A 19,079-nucleotide genomic window follows, 5' to 3' on the forward strand; every position below is an offset into this window, starting at 1 on the left:
ACAAGCATCCGACGTTAAGGCAGGTTACCGACTGATGGCCGCCCGATCGATAGAAATACGCGGGTGATGTGCGCGCGCGCAGAGGCCACCCGTAGCGCTTGAGTATGGTGCGTCATTGCTAACTATATACAGGGTGGCCCATAAGTCCTTTGAAAAGTAAAATTTGAATAAAACGAACAGGGCGCGCGTGAGCGGTGCAGGGGAAGCGGGGGGAGTAACTTCGGTTTCTGGGAATTTAGTCGCGATGGAGCGTTTTACCGGAGCGGACCGTGCGTTTTGTGTGCGCGAGTTTTATAAAAACGACAATTCGGCAACCGTTGCGCGGCGTAAATTTCGAGAACACAAAGGTTTACACAACTTTGACGACACTCCAACTCTTCAAACGATTAAGAACTGGGTTGCTAAGTTCGAGGAGACCGGTTCGACGTTAGATAAACCGCGGTTGGGTCGCCCAAGGACGTCACGTACGGAACAAAACATAGACACAGTGACACAGTCTATTCGCGAAAATCCGACACAGTCAACTCGTAAGCGCGCCAGAGCATTAAACGTATCCAGGACATCGTTACAACGGATTTTGAAGAAAGATTTACATATGCACCCTTACAAAATTCAGTTGGTTCAAGAATTAAAGGAAACTGACGGTATTCAAAGACAAAATTATGCGAATCAAATGTTGAATCGGTTTACTTCCTTCAATAACATAATGTTCTCTGACGAGGCTCATTTCCATCTTAACGGGCATGTTAGTAAACAAAATTGCCGCTATTGGAGCCCCATCAATCCAAAACTTAAGCATCAGAAGCCCTTACATAGTCCGAAAGTGACTGTTTGGGCCGCTATGTCAGCCCATGGTATCCTAGGGCCTTACTTCTTTGAGGATGGCAGAGGGCGCGCAGTTACTGTTACGTCGGAGCGATATGTGGCTATGATCGAAGAGTTTTTCATACCAGAATTGCAAAACTTTTCAGGCTTTAATGCCAGGACGTGGTTTCAACAGGATGGGGCCACTTCTCACACCTCTAACATTGCTATGCCCGTTATCCGTCAACTTTTTCCTGGCAAAGTTATCTCTAAGAGAGGAGACATTTCCTGGCTTCCACGTAGTCCAGATCTGACCCCGATGGATTTTTTTTTGTGGGGCTACCTTAAGGCTAAAGTATACGACACAAACCCGCGGTCAATTGAGGCCCTAAAAGAAAACATCCGCAGAGAAATGACAAGCATTTCAGCAGTGACGTGCCGCGCAGTCATCGACAATTTTAGACGTCGTTTGCAAGAGTGCCGTGATCGCAACGGATTACATTTAGGAGATGTTATTTTCAAAAAATAATTCCCGTTTTTTAAGCTTTTTATGTAAATAAAAATTTAATTCATAATGTAATTAGTTTTATTTTAATAATTTTTTTTTCATATCAAAGGACTTATGGGCCACCCTGTATAAAGGATGCTTGTCACAAAAACAGACTATTAAAAATCAATATAATTCCTAATATCGATGTATACAATTTTATACGTCTAAATTATATATTATAATAGGTTGGGGGAAAAGTCTTTTCGCATTATAGTATGTTTTTTTTTTTATTGCCCTTGTAGGCAGACGAGCATACGGCCCACGTGATGGTGAGTGGTTAACGTCGCCCATGGACTTCAGCAATGCCAGGGGCAGAGCCAAGCCGCTGCTTACCACTTAATACTCTCCACAAGCCTCGTTTGAAGACGGACATGTCATAGCGCTAAGGAAACACCGTGGAGGGGGGGAGCTCATTCCAAAGCCGGATGGTATGTGGCAAGAAAGACCTCTGGAAACGCACTGTCGATGAACGCAGCGGTTCCAGATAATATGGATGAACTCTGCTCCGATGGCGGGAAGTGCGATGATAAAAAGGGGATGAGGGGACCATCTCAAACAATTCCTCAGAGCACTCCCCATGGAACATACGATACAAAATACAGAGGGAACCGAAGTCCCTCCGCAGACCCAGAGGATCCAAACGAGCCGTGAGGATGGGATTATCGACAATTCAAACAATATGTTCCCAGCTTGTAATCTCTTTTCGTATAATAGTTTTGTCCAAAAACGTTTAGGTTTTCGTTTTCTTTTATTTACAAGCCGCTGAATTATTAGAAAGGCAGTGGCAGCGATAGCTTCCCGAACGTGCGGCCTCATGGCGATCTTGAGTAAAACTGGCTTCGATCCACAAATTGTACATATCGAGGCTGCCTCGTGAGGCGATCGTCCCGCGGCAACCGTCTGAGGCTGCCGCGCGAGGCCGTTCGGCCAGTCAGTACGCGCCTTCATCTAAAAATAGCACAGGAGGGCATTTTTTTTTGTTATGGCTTAATTGGGTGGACGTGCTCACAGCCCACCTGGTGTTAAGGGGTTACTGGAGCCCATAGACATCTACAGCGTAAATGCGCCACACACCTTGAGACATAAGTTCTAAGGTTTCAGGTATAGTTACAACGGCTGCCCCACCCTTCAAACCGAAACGCATTACTGCTTCACGGCAGAAATAAGCAGGGTGATGGTACCTACCCGCGCGGACTCTCAAGAGGTCCTACCACCAGTAAAAAATATACACGGTTTTGAATCTCCGTCAGGTTAAAACTACAATTCACAAAATGTTTTTCATTCGTAGTATGAAACGTTATTGATCGGTATCTATAATCGAATGTTGTTGTGATCCTTCACTCCTGAGCCAAAGTCGTCGTTGAAGGGAGGATAAAATCCATAAAACAAACCCAGTAAAATAAATCGTAGAAAAATCAAAACACATCCATTTTGAACGTATACCCCGTACCACGAGTCCTGTCCCGCGCAAAAATAGAACTAATTATTTTGGTCGGGTCAGCCATGTTGTTTGTTGTTGTTACTGTCCATTGCTGTTATTGTGTTCGGCTGTTGTCAAGATTTTTATTTATTTCCCTGATATAAAGTGTTCTATACAATGTCTAAAGTGATAAAAAGTGGTGGCCGAGAAATGATACTGCAAGTAATGGCGTTTTGTGAAGTAGAACAGCAAAATCAAGGACTTTTGATACCATTAGACAATGTACGCAAGAGAGTTTGCTGCCATTAAAGGTACCTATTTAGTGTTGCTAACTAATGTATTTTGCCATTCGATTTGGATTTTATTTTGTAAGAAAATTTAAAATTTTGATTTTTGAAATTTAGATTTCTTGCTATTACAATCAGCACTTGTATACTATTTTACTACACAAATGAAGACATTAGGGTTTTATTTATTTAAATTTTATCATCTGTTTCTTAAGTTTTATCAATAATCTAGGACACTAGACTTTTGATTGAGCAACGGAAGACAAACGAGCAGATTGACATACACGACATACAAACAGCATATATAGCTAACTACCACTGAGAAAAACTAAGTTATTGTACTAAATAAAGACTATTATGGTTTAAAAAAAATTCCAGGTATGTCTGAGAAAACCGTATCAAGAATAATACAAGAAGGAAAGACTGCTGCAAGTACTTCAAAAAAGATTGTCACACCGGAAAAAAAAAGGGAAGAGTCGAGTAAGGGCGTGGACACATGTCTACGGTACGGCGCCGTCCACCGTGTCACGGCGCGGCGTCGTGCCGTGTACGGTGCACCGCACCGACACACCAGCGTTTCCAATACAGCTTCTGTCTTAACATGGATCGCGAAAGACTTGTTATTCTCATAAAAAATGGACTAACATCAAAGATTTTTTTTTTTTTCAAATATATAAAGACGATAGAACTTTCAAAGAAATTAGGATCTGATGGCAGACATATAAAAGAATATCATTTACATAAACAATTCATGTTTTTGAAAAAAAATGAACCAAATTTAACTGACTGATAGTATAGAAGAAGAATCTCAAACTCCAAACACTAGGTCACGATATCAACCCTACAGTAAAACTACGCCAAAACAAAGACAAAGTTGCGATGAATTTGAGAGGCAAATTATCGAAACTTTAGCTACTTCTGAAAATCAACATCTGTACCCTTTTTAAGCCATTTTGCCGTCTCTTAACAAGTTAGATGACCACCAGACCTTGCTATTTCAAAGTGGAGTACTAAGATTTTGATGGATTTCCATCAACCATCGTACCAGTCCATCGGTCCAGTTCCATATTTTTACTTATTTAAAAAAAAATATATTAGAGAAAAAACAAAAAAAGCCCGCTGAGTTTGTTTCGCCGGTTCTTCTCAGGATTGTGGCTTTTTTTGGAACCGGTGATAAGAGTTAACATTGTTATTTATATTTTCACATTCAACAAGTGTGTTATGCTGACATCTAAGTTGAAATAAATGATTTTGAATTTGAATTTGAGTCATATAGTGGGTACCAGACAGCAACATTTTACGACACTAACTGTCACCAAACATCAACATCTGTACCCTTTTTAAGCCATTTTGCCGTCTCTTAACAAGTTAGATGACCACCAGACCTTGCTATTTCAAAGTGGAGTACTAAGATTTTGATGGATTTCCATCAACCATCGTACCAGTCCATCGGTCCAGTACCATATTTTTACAAAAAAAATATTAGAGAAAAAACAAAAAAGCCCGCTGAGTTTGTTTCGCCGGTTCTTCTCAGGATTGTGGCCTTTTTTTGGAACCGGTGATAAGAGTTAACATTGTTATTTATATTTTCACATTCAACAAGTGTGTTATGCTGACATCTAAGTTGAAATAAATGATTTTGAATTTGAATTTGAGTCATATAGTGGGTACCAGACAGCAACGTTTTACGACACTAACTGTCACCAAACATCACGATCACCACAAGCTTCAACGTCTTATCAAACAAACTATCAAAATCAAGCAGATTATAATTCCAATTCGAGTATAAATCGTCGCCAAACATCACCAGTCTCGCCTTTGGAGGAAATGATATCAAATACCACAGACACACTGGAATCCGAATATGATTTTTCGTGAATTACCTAATCATTATCAATCATATGGTTAATGTTTTATTTGATTAAAATAAAAAAATACAACATAAGGTTATTTTATATCTTACCTTATAGTTAAACCATTTAGTTAAAGCATTTCCAAAGGCTCAACAGGCTTCCTGAACACGTATTGCTTTTATATACGAGGTGCTATCTTGGTTAGCAGTTTTTCGAAACTAGATATGGACCTTCTAAAATATTCGTAAAATTTATATATTTATATTCGTATATTTTCAGCGCTTCATATTTCCTCTTAAAATGACCTCCATCATGGTTCATTATAGAAAGATATGGATTCACCCAATATTTTCTTTGATTCTGTTTTTTCTTCATTCGTCGTATTAGCAACAAGAGCAGAATAATATGTCTTTCGCGATCGAAACGAGGTGCACCGTACACGGCACCGTGCCGCGGCACGACGCCGCGCCGTGACACGGTGGCCGGCGCCGAACCGTAGACATGTGTCCACGTCGTTAGGCAATCGCCTGATGTCCGTAATTGCTGAATGCACATCGGATGCCCCGTGCGTCATAGCAGAAACTGCACCATTGCGATTTAGCAATAAGTTTAGTTAATAGATATATTATAATTGTAAATCAGTTTTGTAGTACATCTGAACCAATAAACATAGATTTAATTAAATAAATTCTTTTTTAATAATTATCTCGTTCGGCGTAACTTTACTGTGGTCCACGTCCAAAATTATATAGATGATTTTGATATTTGTGCTATTCGCTATAAAATTCACCAATTTTATGCTGTAAAAAAGGAACTGCCGACATTAAACAAATTACTTGCAGTGTTGAAAGAAGACATTAATTTTAAAGGAAGTCGTACCACATTGCATAGAATATTGAAAAAAATTGGATTTAAATACAAAGGGTGCCAGTCCAAAAGAAAATTATTAATGGAGCGCTCTGACATAATTGCTTGGCGCGCTAAATGTATAGAAAAAATGCGCAAGAATCGAGCCACCGAAAAAAGACCTGTCGTATTCTTACATCCACAGCACATACCATTTTAAAAGTTGTTGGCAAAGTGAAGAAGAGCCAGGATTTTTCAAATCAGATTCTGTAGGGAGTAGATGGATAATCGCACACGCTGGTACAGAAAATGGTTTTATTAGTAATGCTTTACTGATCTTTAAATCTCAATCAAAGTCTTATGATTACCATGATGACATGAATTCAACCCATTTCCTAAAGTGGATGAATGAAAAATTAATTCCAAATTTGCCAGCAAGCTTGTGGTTATGGATAATGCTCTATACCCACCCATGCACTGTACCCAAATAAATAAAGCTCCAACTATGTCAACTTTAGACGACGAAATGCGAAATGCGAGAAAGGGGTATTTATTCTGAAGAGAGCTGGACAAAACCCGTATTGTATACTTATAAAACAAAATAAAGGACCGCCTACCTATGCTGTAAATGAACTTTTAAAAGTCACAATCACGAAGTTTTAAAACTTCCACCGTATTGCGATCATTGCGATCTAAACCCAATTGAAAAGATACGGAGCCTTGTTAAAAGACGTGGCAGAAAACAATTTCGAACAAAACCCAAAAAAACATTGTGAAACTTACAGAAGATGCGTTTGCAAGTGTATTATAAAATTTACCATTTAAAAAAATAAATTAAATGGTAAAATTTACCATTTAAATTTAACATTTACCCTTTTAAGGCCAACACGAGATGTCATTCATTAAAAAACTTTGACCGCACCACCACTGTTCTAAAGAAGATAACGCATTAAGGTCTACTCCTCGAGAGACATGATCAGCGGGGTTTTGGTCAGTAGGGACATGTCTCCACTCGCAGTTGCATGTTTTTTTTTCTAAAATATCGGCAACTCGGTTGCAAACAAAAGGCTGCAAGTTATTTGGTAACATTTTAAGCCCTCCGAGAACAATAGTGGAGTCTGTCCAAAAGAATGTACGTGGTGTGTCAGTTAACCGCAATGACGATACCACCTTTTCATATTTCCGCACTATTTAATATTAAAACTATTAAGTAAGGAGCCTTCTGTGAATTTAAAAGGAGCCTTCTGTGAATTTAAAAGGGTTAATTGACCAAATTAATAAAAACTTGCGTGCGTTGGAGTCTCTAGGTGAACCTGTCAATTACTGGGATACTTTACTCATTTATATTATTACCCAAAAGTTGGACAGTAAAACTTATCGTGAATGGGAAGAGTATAAGGGTGAATAATTATTATAATTATTGAAGTTATACTTCTTTAGGCGCGTTATGAAAAATTGATGAGAGTGAAATTTACGATGCGCGCGCACCGTGACACAAAATTAACAGAGTTGCCCACTAAATCGCTCATTAAGTTGAGGAAAAAATGATACGAACAAAACAGAAATGGAACCTCTGTAAGTGGCGCATGTTGGCACGCACGCCGCCTCTGTTCACTGTGTATTTATATTTATAATATTTATCCATATGCTTTGAGTTTATACATTTAAAACACGTGTTTCCATTTTTTTTTTTCATTATAAAAGTGCGAATTTTATATGTGCGTCTGAATTATAATCAGAAATGATTTAAATTGAATATTTAAATCAATACTAATTAATATTAGAAAATATTTGTGAAAAAAATGTGCTCATCAACCTTCCTAAGTGCTCCAATACAATTGAGGTTAACTATCCGTATGTATTATTTAGTAATATAAATGACAAAATTATTATTTAATATAATTCATACTAAATATTATTAAATTATTAACGTTAAATATTTATTATTAATTATTTAATATTTAAAGTAATAAATATAATAAAAATAAAGTATAACTTCTTACGCGCGTACATAAGTACACGCACCCTTTTTATATATATATGTAGGATTTAATTATTTAATTATTACTAACATTTCTAATTATTGTAAAACATTTCTGAACGAGTGAAAGATTCTGAACGCATGATGTGTGAAAGGGACGGATGTAGCTCTAGTTCGCTCTCTCGCACGACGCCGCCATTAGGAGTAAGACGTGTTCAAAGTGCTCTCTAAGAATTAAATAAAAATTATTGTGAAACCCTAGAAAATAGTATTTCATTTAGACCCACACCTACAATTTCTCGTCCGGGATACTCAGGAATATCAGGGTCTAAATGATTTAACGTATCTACGCATATTTTACGAAGTTGTCGCGTGGTGTGAACAACGCCGCGGCCGCCATACTTAACCTGCGCCGACGCCACGCCGCCGGTTACATTTTTCAAAGACGAAAGACGCATTTATACGACGATATACGACGATTCTGCACGATGGCGGAGAGCAAAAACGACGATAGCAAGAATTTATTTTACACGATGGATGCTGTGCTAAAGTTCACGGGTGATGACATCACGTACTCTTCTGCGAAGTGGACACAAGACCTCGACGATAATGCCGATATATTTGGGTGGAGCCAGCAGCAGAAACTCATTATAGCGCGACGATGTTTAGCTGGAACAGCAGAATTGTGGCTAAAAAGCGAAAAAACTTTCAGAAGTTACGAAGAACTAAAAGTGGTTTTGATGAAGGAATTCCCTGAGGTGATAAACAGTAAACAAATGCATGAGACAATGAGCAGACGGAAAAAACAACCCAATGAGTCGTTTTATCAATATATGCTCGTAATGAAAGAACTCGGAAAAAGAGCTAAGTTTCCGGATTACGTCGCGATTCAGTATATAATCGACGGAATATCTGACTATGAATCTAACAAGTTGTTATTTTACGGGGTAACGTCGTATTCTGTGCTCAAGGAGAAATTAGTATTATATGAAAGTTTCAAAGAGAAGTCCAAAAAAAGTGTTGATACCATGAGACGAGGTCAGCGAGACGCGGCGGTAATGCCTAGGCAGATTCATCGATGTTACAATTGTGGTGAAAGAGGGCACCTATCTAGTTCCTGCCGCAGAGGTATCAAATGCTTCAAGTGCAACGGGTTCGGGCACAAGGGTACGGAGTGCCGCGCATCACAAGGTATGGAAGCTAAAAAAGCATCAAATAATTATCATGGAGGAGGTGATGAACAAGATCGGCGATCTATGTTTGTTCGACAGCAGGAGGACGACGAGAAGAACGAGAACGAACTATACGAACGTGAGCAATGCGATTTAAATGAACAATAGCGATGACCACTGTACAGCGGTGAGGGAAATTATTGACAGTTACACACCTTTGAAGACTAAAGATGCACCTATCAGGCTGAAGATTGTGTTGAAGGATGATGTACCAGTTTCACAAAGACCAAGACGACTAGCCATTACTGAAGAACCTGGTCACTGGTACAAATATACAAGCAAACTACAACAAGTGATAAACAGCACATACCAGCGGGCAATCTGTACTACACCATTCGAACTGTTAACAGGAGTGAAACTTAAACTGAAAGAAGATTTATCAATTTTAGAATATTTAGAAGAAGAAAATAGATTGCAATTTATGAATAGGAGAGAAGAGGCACGAAGAGAAGCCAAAGCTCAAATTTTAAGAATGCAAGAGGAGAATGGAAAGACTTATAATAAACGACGTAAAGTAGGAGAAATGTACAAGGTTGGAGATCTTGTAGCTATTCAAAGGACACAATTTGGGAACGCCCTAAAATTGAAACCTAAATTTTATGGACCATATCGCATCACTAGGGAAATGGGGAAAGGTCGATATGAGGTCGAAAAAATAGACAGAAGCAAAGATGGGCCAGTACGAACTACATCAGCATTAGATTTCATGAAGAGGTGGCCTTGACTCAATCTAACTCTGGTCTGAGTGTTTAGGTGCATTGTAACACTACACTGTTTGTTTATTTTAGGTTGATCTAGTATTTACATTGCTCATTTTGTTATTGAATAAGTAACTGTGAATAATTATCATGCATTGCTGTTCTCTGTGTCATTGTAACTTGTTTGCCTCTAAACTGATAGTTTAAACCTACTGGTTTTGTTGTGTTATGTACTAAGTAAGAGTAATTACTATTTGTTTTTTTAGCTGTGTGCAAAGTTATAGCATGATTGTTTGTAATAGGTAGTATAAGGTTTAACTAAAAATATTTTGTAGCGTTATTATTGTGTAAAAATGTTTAGAAAAAAAAAAAAATTGCATAGTAGTAGTATTAGGTACATTAAGGTAAAGTTAGAGATTTTATTTTTGTTATTTTTATTTTTAATTCATAAGAACTATTTTATTATCTCAGTATTTTCAGTCTGAGGCCAGACTGATGTGCAGGAAGGCCGAGTTGTAGGATTTAATTATTTAATTATTACTAACATTTCTAATTATTGTAAAACATTCCTGAACGAGTGAAAGATTCTGAACGCATGATGTGTGAAAGGGACGGATGTAGCTCTAGTTCGCTCTCTCGCACGATGCCGCCATTAGGAGTAAGACGTGTTCAAAGTGCTCTCTAAGAATTAAATAAAAAATTATTGTGAAACCCTAGAAAAGAGTATTTCATTTAGACCCACACCTACATATATATTTTTTTTTTTATTGCTGAGATGTGTGGACGAGCTCACAGCCCACCTGGTGTTAAGTGGTTACTGGAGCCCATAGACATCTACAACGTAAATGCGCCACACACCTTGAGATATAGTTCTAAGGTCTCAGTATAATCACAACGGCTGCCCCACCCTTCAAACCGAAACGCATTACTGCTTCACGGCAGAAATAGGCGGGGCGGTGGTACCTACCCGTGCGGACTCACAAGAGATTCTACCACCAGTAATTACGCAAATTATAATTTTGCGAGTTTGATTTTTATTGCACGATGTTATTCCTTCACCGTGAAAGTCAATCGTGAACATTTGCTGAGTACGTATTTCATTAGAAAAATTGGTACTCGCCAGCGGGATTCGAACACCGGTGCATCGCTCGATACGAATGCACCGGACGTCTTATCCTTTAGGCCACGACGACTTCAAAATGTTAACATTAACTCTCCCGACCCCCTGAGCAGGCTACATCCGCAAGTCAATCCGGTGCAACGGCGTCACAGGACCCCGTGCAATGCAGAGAATACTCCCAGCCGCGTTTTTTCAAGGGACAAAGAGGTTTGCACATACACAAAAGTAGGTGCCATAAGGGCCGGCAACCGCATATAAGTAAGTAGCAATGAGAATTTTCATAATATAACTAACTGCCAATGAAGCCCCCGCCGAGGGCCCCTTATGGCGAAAATTAAATAACTTGAAGAGAAGCCTTCCCTTGGTAAAAAGAATCCCTCGCGGGGCTAGACGGTGTGTGGCGACTTTTTTGTCTTCCTGCGTCAGAGATGTCATCGACAAAAACGATACACATAGCTGGGAGAATTTTTTGACATTCGCGTATAAAACGCTACATGTTAGCCAAACACGGCAGTTCCCTTGCACAAAAAATAAAAAACAACTGTTCCCCCAAATTTAGACAATATCCAGGAAAAACAAATTTCATACAAAATTACAGAAAGAATTGAACCAAAATTTTATGAGGGAGACATTAAAGGTGCTGCCGACATTTTATTTACTAATGACGTCGTTGCTCCCAACTCACCAAAGACCTACGATGCCTTGTTGTCTAAACATCTGCAGCCTTTAGCTAGACAACTCACTTGTCACAGCACCTTAAAGATTTCATTTGTGGTGTTGTTGGTGACGTCGGCACTGCACTTCTGGAGGATTTGACCCGCCTCATGAATTTTATGTCCTCTCGGAAGGTATGCAATGACATAATTGATGTGTTATAACTTGCATAGCTACAGAAAATGAATAGTGGCATCCGTCCAAGTGCCGTAGGCAATGCAATTCGTCCTGTGGCTTCCAAAATTCGCTGTAGGCACATCCTGCTAGATTTGCAGCAAGAATTTCAGCCAACGCACTTACGTTTTGGAACCAAGGGAGGATGTGAGGCTGCTGTTCACGCTACGTGCACCTTTCTTACACAAGCCTTAAACGAAGTGTTGCTAAAGGTAGATGTAAAGAATGCATTCAACTTTCTGGACAGGGGCGTTTTTCTGACCCAGGCAAAGGACCAGATACCACTTATCATTGCTTACCTTCGCCAATGCAACCAGCCTATAATGGTCAAGTAATACAATCAGCTGTCGGCTGTCATCAGGGCGACATCAAATATTCCACCAACGAGTGGAGCAGCTCACCAACATTTCAATCGCGTTTATTATCAAATTCAAACTTGGTTAGGGCAAGATTTAGAACCCCAAGGGCGGGGGTTGGACTATGCGTAACGGATTACTGGAACCTATCATAATTGACAATTGAAATAAATGTTTAAGCTGCCACTGTCTATTTGACACTAGTCGCGTTGATGTTTAATGTTTTAGTTGTCTGAGTTATTCCTAAATACATTTAAAAGTTTATTATTTATTTTGTAACTCAGTATTACTTTAGATTTCGTATTTTGATTTAATTTGGAATATTTGATTTGATTTGGAATAGCTCCTCCAGCGACCGGGCTTTGTATTATTTTTTCGCTATTACGTGTGATTTGGATTGCATCGTGTTGTTGAAGCGCTTTTCTACAGCCACCAGTTTATTATTCAGGTAAGTTACAATTGTGGTATTTTATTTATCAAATACTCAACACATTTTTGTCCTTTATCACCACCTAAGCAAAGTTTTTCATAGATTTTATTTGAAATTACGATGCAGTAAATTATTTATCGTTCAGTTTTTCTATGATGACGTCCAGACAAATATTTAGTGAAAGCAAAAAAGAAGACTTGCCTACAGGAATTAATTTTGAAATATAACCTGAACAAAACTTCTACCATGACAGCCAGTCAAAATATAAAAAAGGTTATGTGGATACGTTTAATAGAATAATTCAATTCAATTGAATAAATGCAAAGGTTTGAGAAATTTTGTGCAAGTCGCCGAAAACAATCAGAAAAATAACCATACCACATGAAACCGAATGAAAGTTATAAATTATAGATATTCTATGTAGACACAAGAGCACATTATGCAAGAACCTGAAAATCGCCAGTTGCATAAAATCTCAGAGCAATTAGCACTTGTAATATCGGCGTTAAAGGTAGTCCACGATTGTTTTTAATGTTGTCAATAAAGGCAGCAAAATATGCAAAACCGAATCTTTTCTAAATCGGTAACGTGTTCGGAATTCGTCGTCATCGTAAACTTCCAAGAGGATATCTGCACCTCTCAAATACCTTCGCGACGGATAATTTATAATTCTACACTCTGTTATCAAAAATATAATAGTCAATAAATTCTTCAAATCTGCTATCAGATGGCCATCTTGTAATAGACGCTGTTTCGAGGCGGTTTTGAAGAACGTTTAAGGTAAGTCGCGACGTACCTTGAATTGACAGCTAATTGACTCAGCGTTACCGAAAAACTTATGATACAAAAGTCTATAAACACGTATTTGAGGAGAAAGATTCTTCACTATTACCTATTGAGGCTCCCGAAAAAAATAGAATGTGTTTCGAAAACATCTGACATTTTGGGAATTGGTGTGACCTCAGTTTACAGTGTATTAAAAGAATACAAAGGAAATGAACAATTTAAGTCTCCCGAGAAACGTGGACCGAAACACAGTTTCAAAGATAAATTAGAAGATTTTACTTTTACCGCTATAAGGCGAAAAGTACATAATTTTTTTTTAATGCAAATGAGCCACTCACCATTATAAAGGTAACATAACATTTATTTCTTCTACTGCATTATATTGTGTCCACCATAATGTTCTTTGTAAAAACCAAAGTATTAGATTACGTAGACTTCCTTACTCAAAAACATTTTTATTACTTACAGATTTTTAAGGTTGTCAATGAAAACTTAGACTTACCCAATCTTTCTTGGAGTACATTAAGATATGTTATGAAACATTTAAATTTCAATTATATCACAAAATCAAGACAAAGCATTTTAATTGGCAGACAGGACATTATTTTATGGCGCCAGCGATACTTTCGAAAAATTAAAGAGTAACGAAGGGAAGGAAGGTATATTTGTTACCAAGATGAAACCTGGATCAACGAAGGTAATTTTTTGTTTTCTTTACATTAAATTGTACTTGCAATAATTAATTGATATTTTTCACTATCTTGAAGGTCATGCGCCGAAGAAGGCATGGATTGACCAGACAGTGTTATCATCCCGCCAGGCTTTCCTAGATAGCTTGACCACTGGCTTAAAACAGCCTTCAGAAAGGGCAAACGGTTAATTATCGGCCATATAGGCGGGGATAAAGGATTCGTAAAAGACAGCTTATTAATATTAGATGCCAAAAAAAATAAAGAAGATTATCAACAAGAGATGAATGCCGATTCCTTTGAGACGTGGTTTAGAGGGGTCTTGCCAAAACTAAAACCAAATTCCGTAGTAGTGATGGATAATACCCCCTACCACTCCAGGAAACTACAATCGCTGCCTACAATGTCTTGGACTAAACCTAGAATACAAGAGTAGCTAACGAGCAAAAATATTTCATTCGAAGCAACAATGGTTAAAGCTACTCTTATAGACATTGTACCGCAGCACAAACAAGAACATTCCGATAAGTATATTGTGAACGGGATGGCAGCGCAGCATGGGATAGTTGTTTTACGTCTGCCCCCATACCACTGTGAGCTCAATCCCATTGAGTTGGGCACAGGCTAAAGGAGAAGAGAAGTTGTTTCAAGAAATAACAAAACCTTCAAAATGACAGAAGTATAAAAACTTTGAAGGACTTCAATATATTACATCTGAAAAATGGAGTAGCTGCATGTCTCATATAATTAAAGAAGAAGACAAAACGTTTGGTCTCGACCACATGATCGACAATGTTTCAAACAGATTTATAATTAATGTCACCGAAAGCGATAATGATTATCTGAGAATTAAGAGATTTTAAATTATTTCGACAAGATTATTTTAATAGAGCATCAAGTCACCTTATGGTTGATTTTAAGATAGCATGTTCCCTTTTAAATAAATGTCCATCCCACAATTGGAAATAGGTCTGATGCTGAAGAATATGTTAATATTGCTCAGGCTAGACTAAATACGGTTAATCATCTATCGGAATTTATTCAACGGAACATACAAATAGAAGACGTACGATTTTATTCGAAATAGACTGGGCGACACTGTGTACGTTTTCGAACGTTCTTGAAGATCTTGGACGCCCGGATTTGGTTTTTCTAGTGTTGGACTGGTCTCTATAAACTTCTCGACCCATCTAACAATGAGTCGAGGAGCATCATTCAAGTGACGAATATGTCGTATGCTGCAGAATTTTCTACGCGCTACAGTCGCCGAATTACCGTTTTTATAAAACTTGCGTACGCACAACGCACGGTCTGCTCCTGAGAAACGCTCCATAGCGACAAAATTCCCAAGAGCCAGGCTACCGATTGACACTCCCCCCGAGCCCCTCGGAATAGTTGCGTTCACGCAATAACCAAAACAAATGTGAACTTTCTTGATACCCTGTATTGGAGAAATAAAAATTGGCCCTGCCTTCTTAGAAGCTTGGAAAAAATAACATGCCTCTCGGCACCAGCTGTTCAATCTGATATGCTACCAATTTATGAGACACCGATTAATGCTCTCTGCCGCGTCCCTAAAATTGTACAAGATATTGGCTTAAATGAAAACTCCTTTGATATTAATCTAATCTACTCTAATTTCTTAAGAACTGTTACTGAGAAAAGGCCTGGCTGGTATACATTTTACACTGATGCATCAAAATTTAATTGGAATAGCAATGTGGGCGCTGCTTTTCACAATGCAACCACTAAAGTGTGGAGTTTTCATAAATTACCTGTTGGGGCAAGTGTTTTTAGTGGAGAATGCACAGCTATTCTAAGCTGCTTTACTCATATTCTGGAAAAATCAATCAACCCTTCAGTAATTTTCAGACTCTCTAAGTGCCTTTACAGGCCATTTGCGGTCACCCTTTTAAAAATTACATACATAATCATATTATTTGTAAAATAAAGGAATGCCTTCTTAGATGCCATAAAAATAATATCATTGTTGGACTAGCATGGGTTCCTAGGAACTCATGTTGGCATTAAAGGAAATGAGCATGCAGATGATTTGGCAAAAAAGGCCACATTGCATGGTGATAACCTTTTTTTTTACAATACAATGACCGATGTATTAAGTATTGCTAAGAAAACTCTATTCCATGACTGGAGCATAGAATGGGAATCTTATAAGTATAAGTATTCTATAATCCAACCAATAGTCCCCCATTCTCTATGGTTTTTTTAATTACAGAAATCTTGACAAAAGTACCAACCACTACCGTTCTTATCAGAATACGACTGGGTCACGTTTCCTCACCTGTTCAAATACAAACTAAGGAATACAGCAATATGCACTGGATCCGAGGAAGGTACTGTGGATCATATATTCTTCAACTGCATCCTTAATAATAAGTGTGGTCCCCTATACAGAGTGACTTGTAATTCGACGTATTCCTCTTGAGATGTGATAATACATCTAATTCCTAACAAAATGAACCCTAATGTGCCTAAAACCAAAGTGTATCGTTATCGAGATATTCAATACTTTTCGTTTTGTTTAAAAAAATCCCGAATTAACTGCAAAAAAATCATTAAATAAAATGTTTTGAATTAAGTTGTTTGAATTTTTATCAGTTACCGATACATCAACTAATACTTATACTGGCACGAATGTCAAACATTTTAAAATAGCAAGTGATTTCTTATAAAATTTTGTTTTGATTCTCTAATTTGGTTGATAGAAAACTGGATTTATTTTGAAAATCAACTAAACACTAAGCGTACAAACTACTAGAAAAACTTCCTTGTTTTATTAGCTACCTAAACAAGTCAAATTACTAAGACACAAACAACAATTCCCAAAAAAAACGTACGTAGAGCACGTGTATTTATAAAGCCCTTTGTGATTGTAGCGCGGCTTAAGTTGCAATAAATTCCTGGAACTTTTTAGTTGTTATTGTTAGAAGTCGTTTGTCGTTTGTTTATTAGACTCACTACAGATCGTTCACCGTAAGTTGTCCCCTGCCGTGATGTTGGCTCTATTACTTGTCATTTTTGTCCATCTGTTGTTGTCAGATTGTTTGTTGTAACGTGTGCCGTTAGTTTTTGTATTAATATTTAATATCCTTCAGATTAATCATGCCAAAGCCATTCAAAAGCAGTGCAAGAGAGATCGTGTTGAAGGTTCGTGCCTTTTGTGAGAGAGAAAAGGCAAACCAAGCCCCGTTAATTCGACTCGATCAAGTGCGAGCACGAGTCGCCGCCATGACAGGTTAATAAAATGGGGATACAAGCTTCAGACACATAAATAATTAAAATAAAAAGGTACACATCTCAGTGAATTTAATTTATTTCGATGATATGGTTTTGGGAGATTTAACGACAAAGGGAAGATCTTCCACCGAGCGGGTGATATTTGCTCGGTAGACCGACGGTCCGAATGTTGTTGTTCGGAACTTGTATATATATGCGCTTTATCTTGAAAATGTCGTAAGCGAGATTCAGGCATCTGTCAATTATCTTGCGTTGTATGATGGCTACCCGCGAGATCACTCCCCTCCGAGACTGGAGGTCGTGTCATTTTTAGTTAGCGTTGTCCGTGCTGAGATTAGCTTGCAAGGGCCAGTGCTGCTCGAAGTTTGCGGTGAGTCGAAACTGAGCTTGAAATGCTGCGTGATTGTCGCCAGTGCTGCTCGAAGTCTGCAGTGAGTCGAGACTGAGCTTGAATGTTGCGTGCGTGTCGTGCGTAGTCCACGTGATGCAGAGCTGCCACGCCGGAGATGTGTGACCCCAAGCGTTGATGATCCGGTCGTGAGCTGCGATGAACTGTAGCGGCGTGATAAGGCAGTGAAGTTGCGTGCCGTAGGACCAGGAAGCGCGGTGAGTCGGCTGCGATGGTCCTGTTGAGGCTGCGATGCTGGCTTGCTGTGGGACGACTGTCGATGACCTGCTTTTATCTGCGAGAATGCGGGGAATGTGGGTCGATTGCGACGCTTACATCACCAACGATAAGACGCGGGCCCATGCCGGACAGCCTAAGACGGTGGTTATGAGTGGTATTTTTGCTTTGTCGACGCAGTCTCTGGCCACAGAAATAATAGAGCCGCGTCGAATGTACATTCTACGCTCCCGCCTGGAGGTGACTAACTCCGACATGTTGGGAATCAGGGTCACTGACATCCTGTACCCTGATCCTTTAACGCTGGATTCAATAATAACAGCGGCAAAAAACTACCTTCTATACCCAGCTTTATCAACCGTGCTGGGTTTTATCTCCGGGGGACCTACAGGTGCCGTGGTGGGAGGGGCATCCCATCTGATCAATCAGGTAGTGAAGGACCTGGTCCCAGAGCAACACAAGGACGTGGTGAAGGAAGTCCTGGACCAGACGAAGATAAAATTATCCGAAGCCGAGGTGTCTGGCGGCCAACACTAGGAGAAAAGGAGAAGACTCAAAAATACATGACATCAGTACGGAGCGGGACCCTTCCGCAGCCTTTTCAAGACGAATACAGCACCGTCTTGGACAGTGGAATCCTGGACGTAATTTATGATCCCAAGATCTGCGCGTACGTCCAAGTGGTCTAGATCAGCTGAAGAGGCTGTGAGGAGGCGTTCCCCGCGACTGGCCCATTTCATCTAATGTTTCATGTGCATGGCCCCTCTATTTTTATTATACCTGCCTAAAGCGTATATGTCAACACCAAAGCGCTCGGGACCTAAGATACATACTGGGAGTGATTCGTCATCGGTGGAACACCAGACCCGGTGGTAGACAGCCCGAGCTCATCGACGATTTTTTTAGGCTCAACTTCAAGGCTATCAGTGCTTTCTGCTTCCCTTTGTCGTTAATCAGCTACCCGCCACATGGTCATTACTTGAGTTTATATAAATATTATTTATATTAATAAAAGGTGTCTATTTCAGGCATGTCGGAGAAAACCGTGAGTAGAATAACTAAAGAAGGTTAAGTTGCTGCCTCTACGTCTCAAAAACTCAAGTCTCCTGGAAAACACCGTCAAAAACGTAAAACGGTGGATCTTGATGATTTCGATTTATGCGCATTAAGAAATAAAATCTATGAAATGTAAACTGTCAGAAAAGTTGTTCCTACCTTGAATAAATTACTTATTGAATTAAAGAATGATATAAACT

At 39.0% G+C, this 19,079-nt stretch overlaps 1 protein-coding gene and 1 pseudogene across 1 annotated transcript; both read left to right on the forward strand.

Annotated features, from left to right (window-relative positions):
• The first annotated feature begins 5,843 nt into the window (after window positions 1-5,843).
• LOC149502693 (uncharacterized) lies at window positions 5,844-6,571 on the forward strand (annotated as a pseudogene).
• Window positions 6,572-7,793: 1,222 nt separating this feature from the next.
• Window positions 7,794-10,427, forward strand: LOC149502694 (uncharacterized). Its single transcript, XM_089728780.1, has one exon. It carries the CDS (start codon window positions 8,230-8,232, stop codon window positions 9,079-9,081), a length of 852 nt encoding a protein of 283 aa, XP_089584906.1. The 5' UTR covers window positions 7,794-8,229; the 3' UTR covers window positions 9,082-10,427.
• Window positions 10,428-19,079: the final 8,652 nt, after the last annotated feature.

The sequence above is a fragment of the Bombyx mandarina genome, chromosome 07, assembly GCF_030267445.1.
Source record: "Bombyx mandarina strain Sakado chromosome 07, ASM3026744v2".
NCBI lineage: Eukaryota > Metazoa > Arthropoda > Insecta > Lepidoptera > Bombycidae > Bombyx > Bombyx mandarina.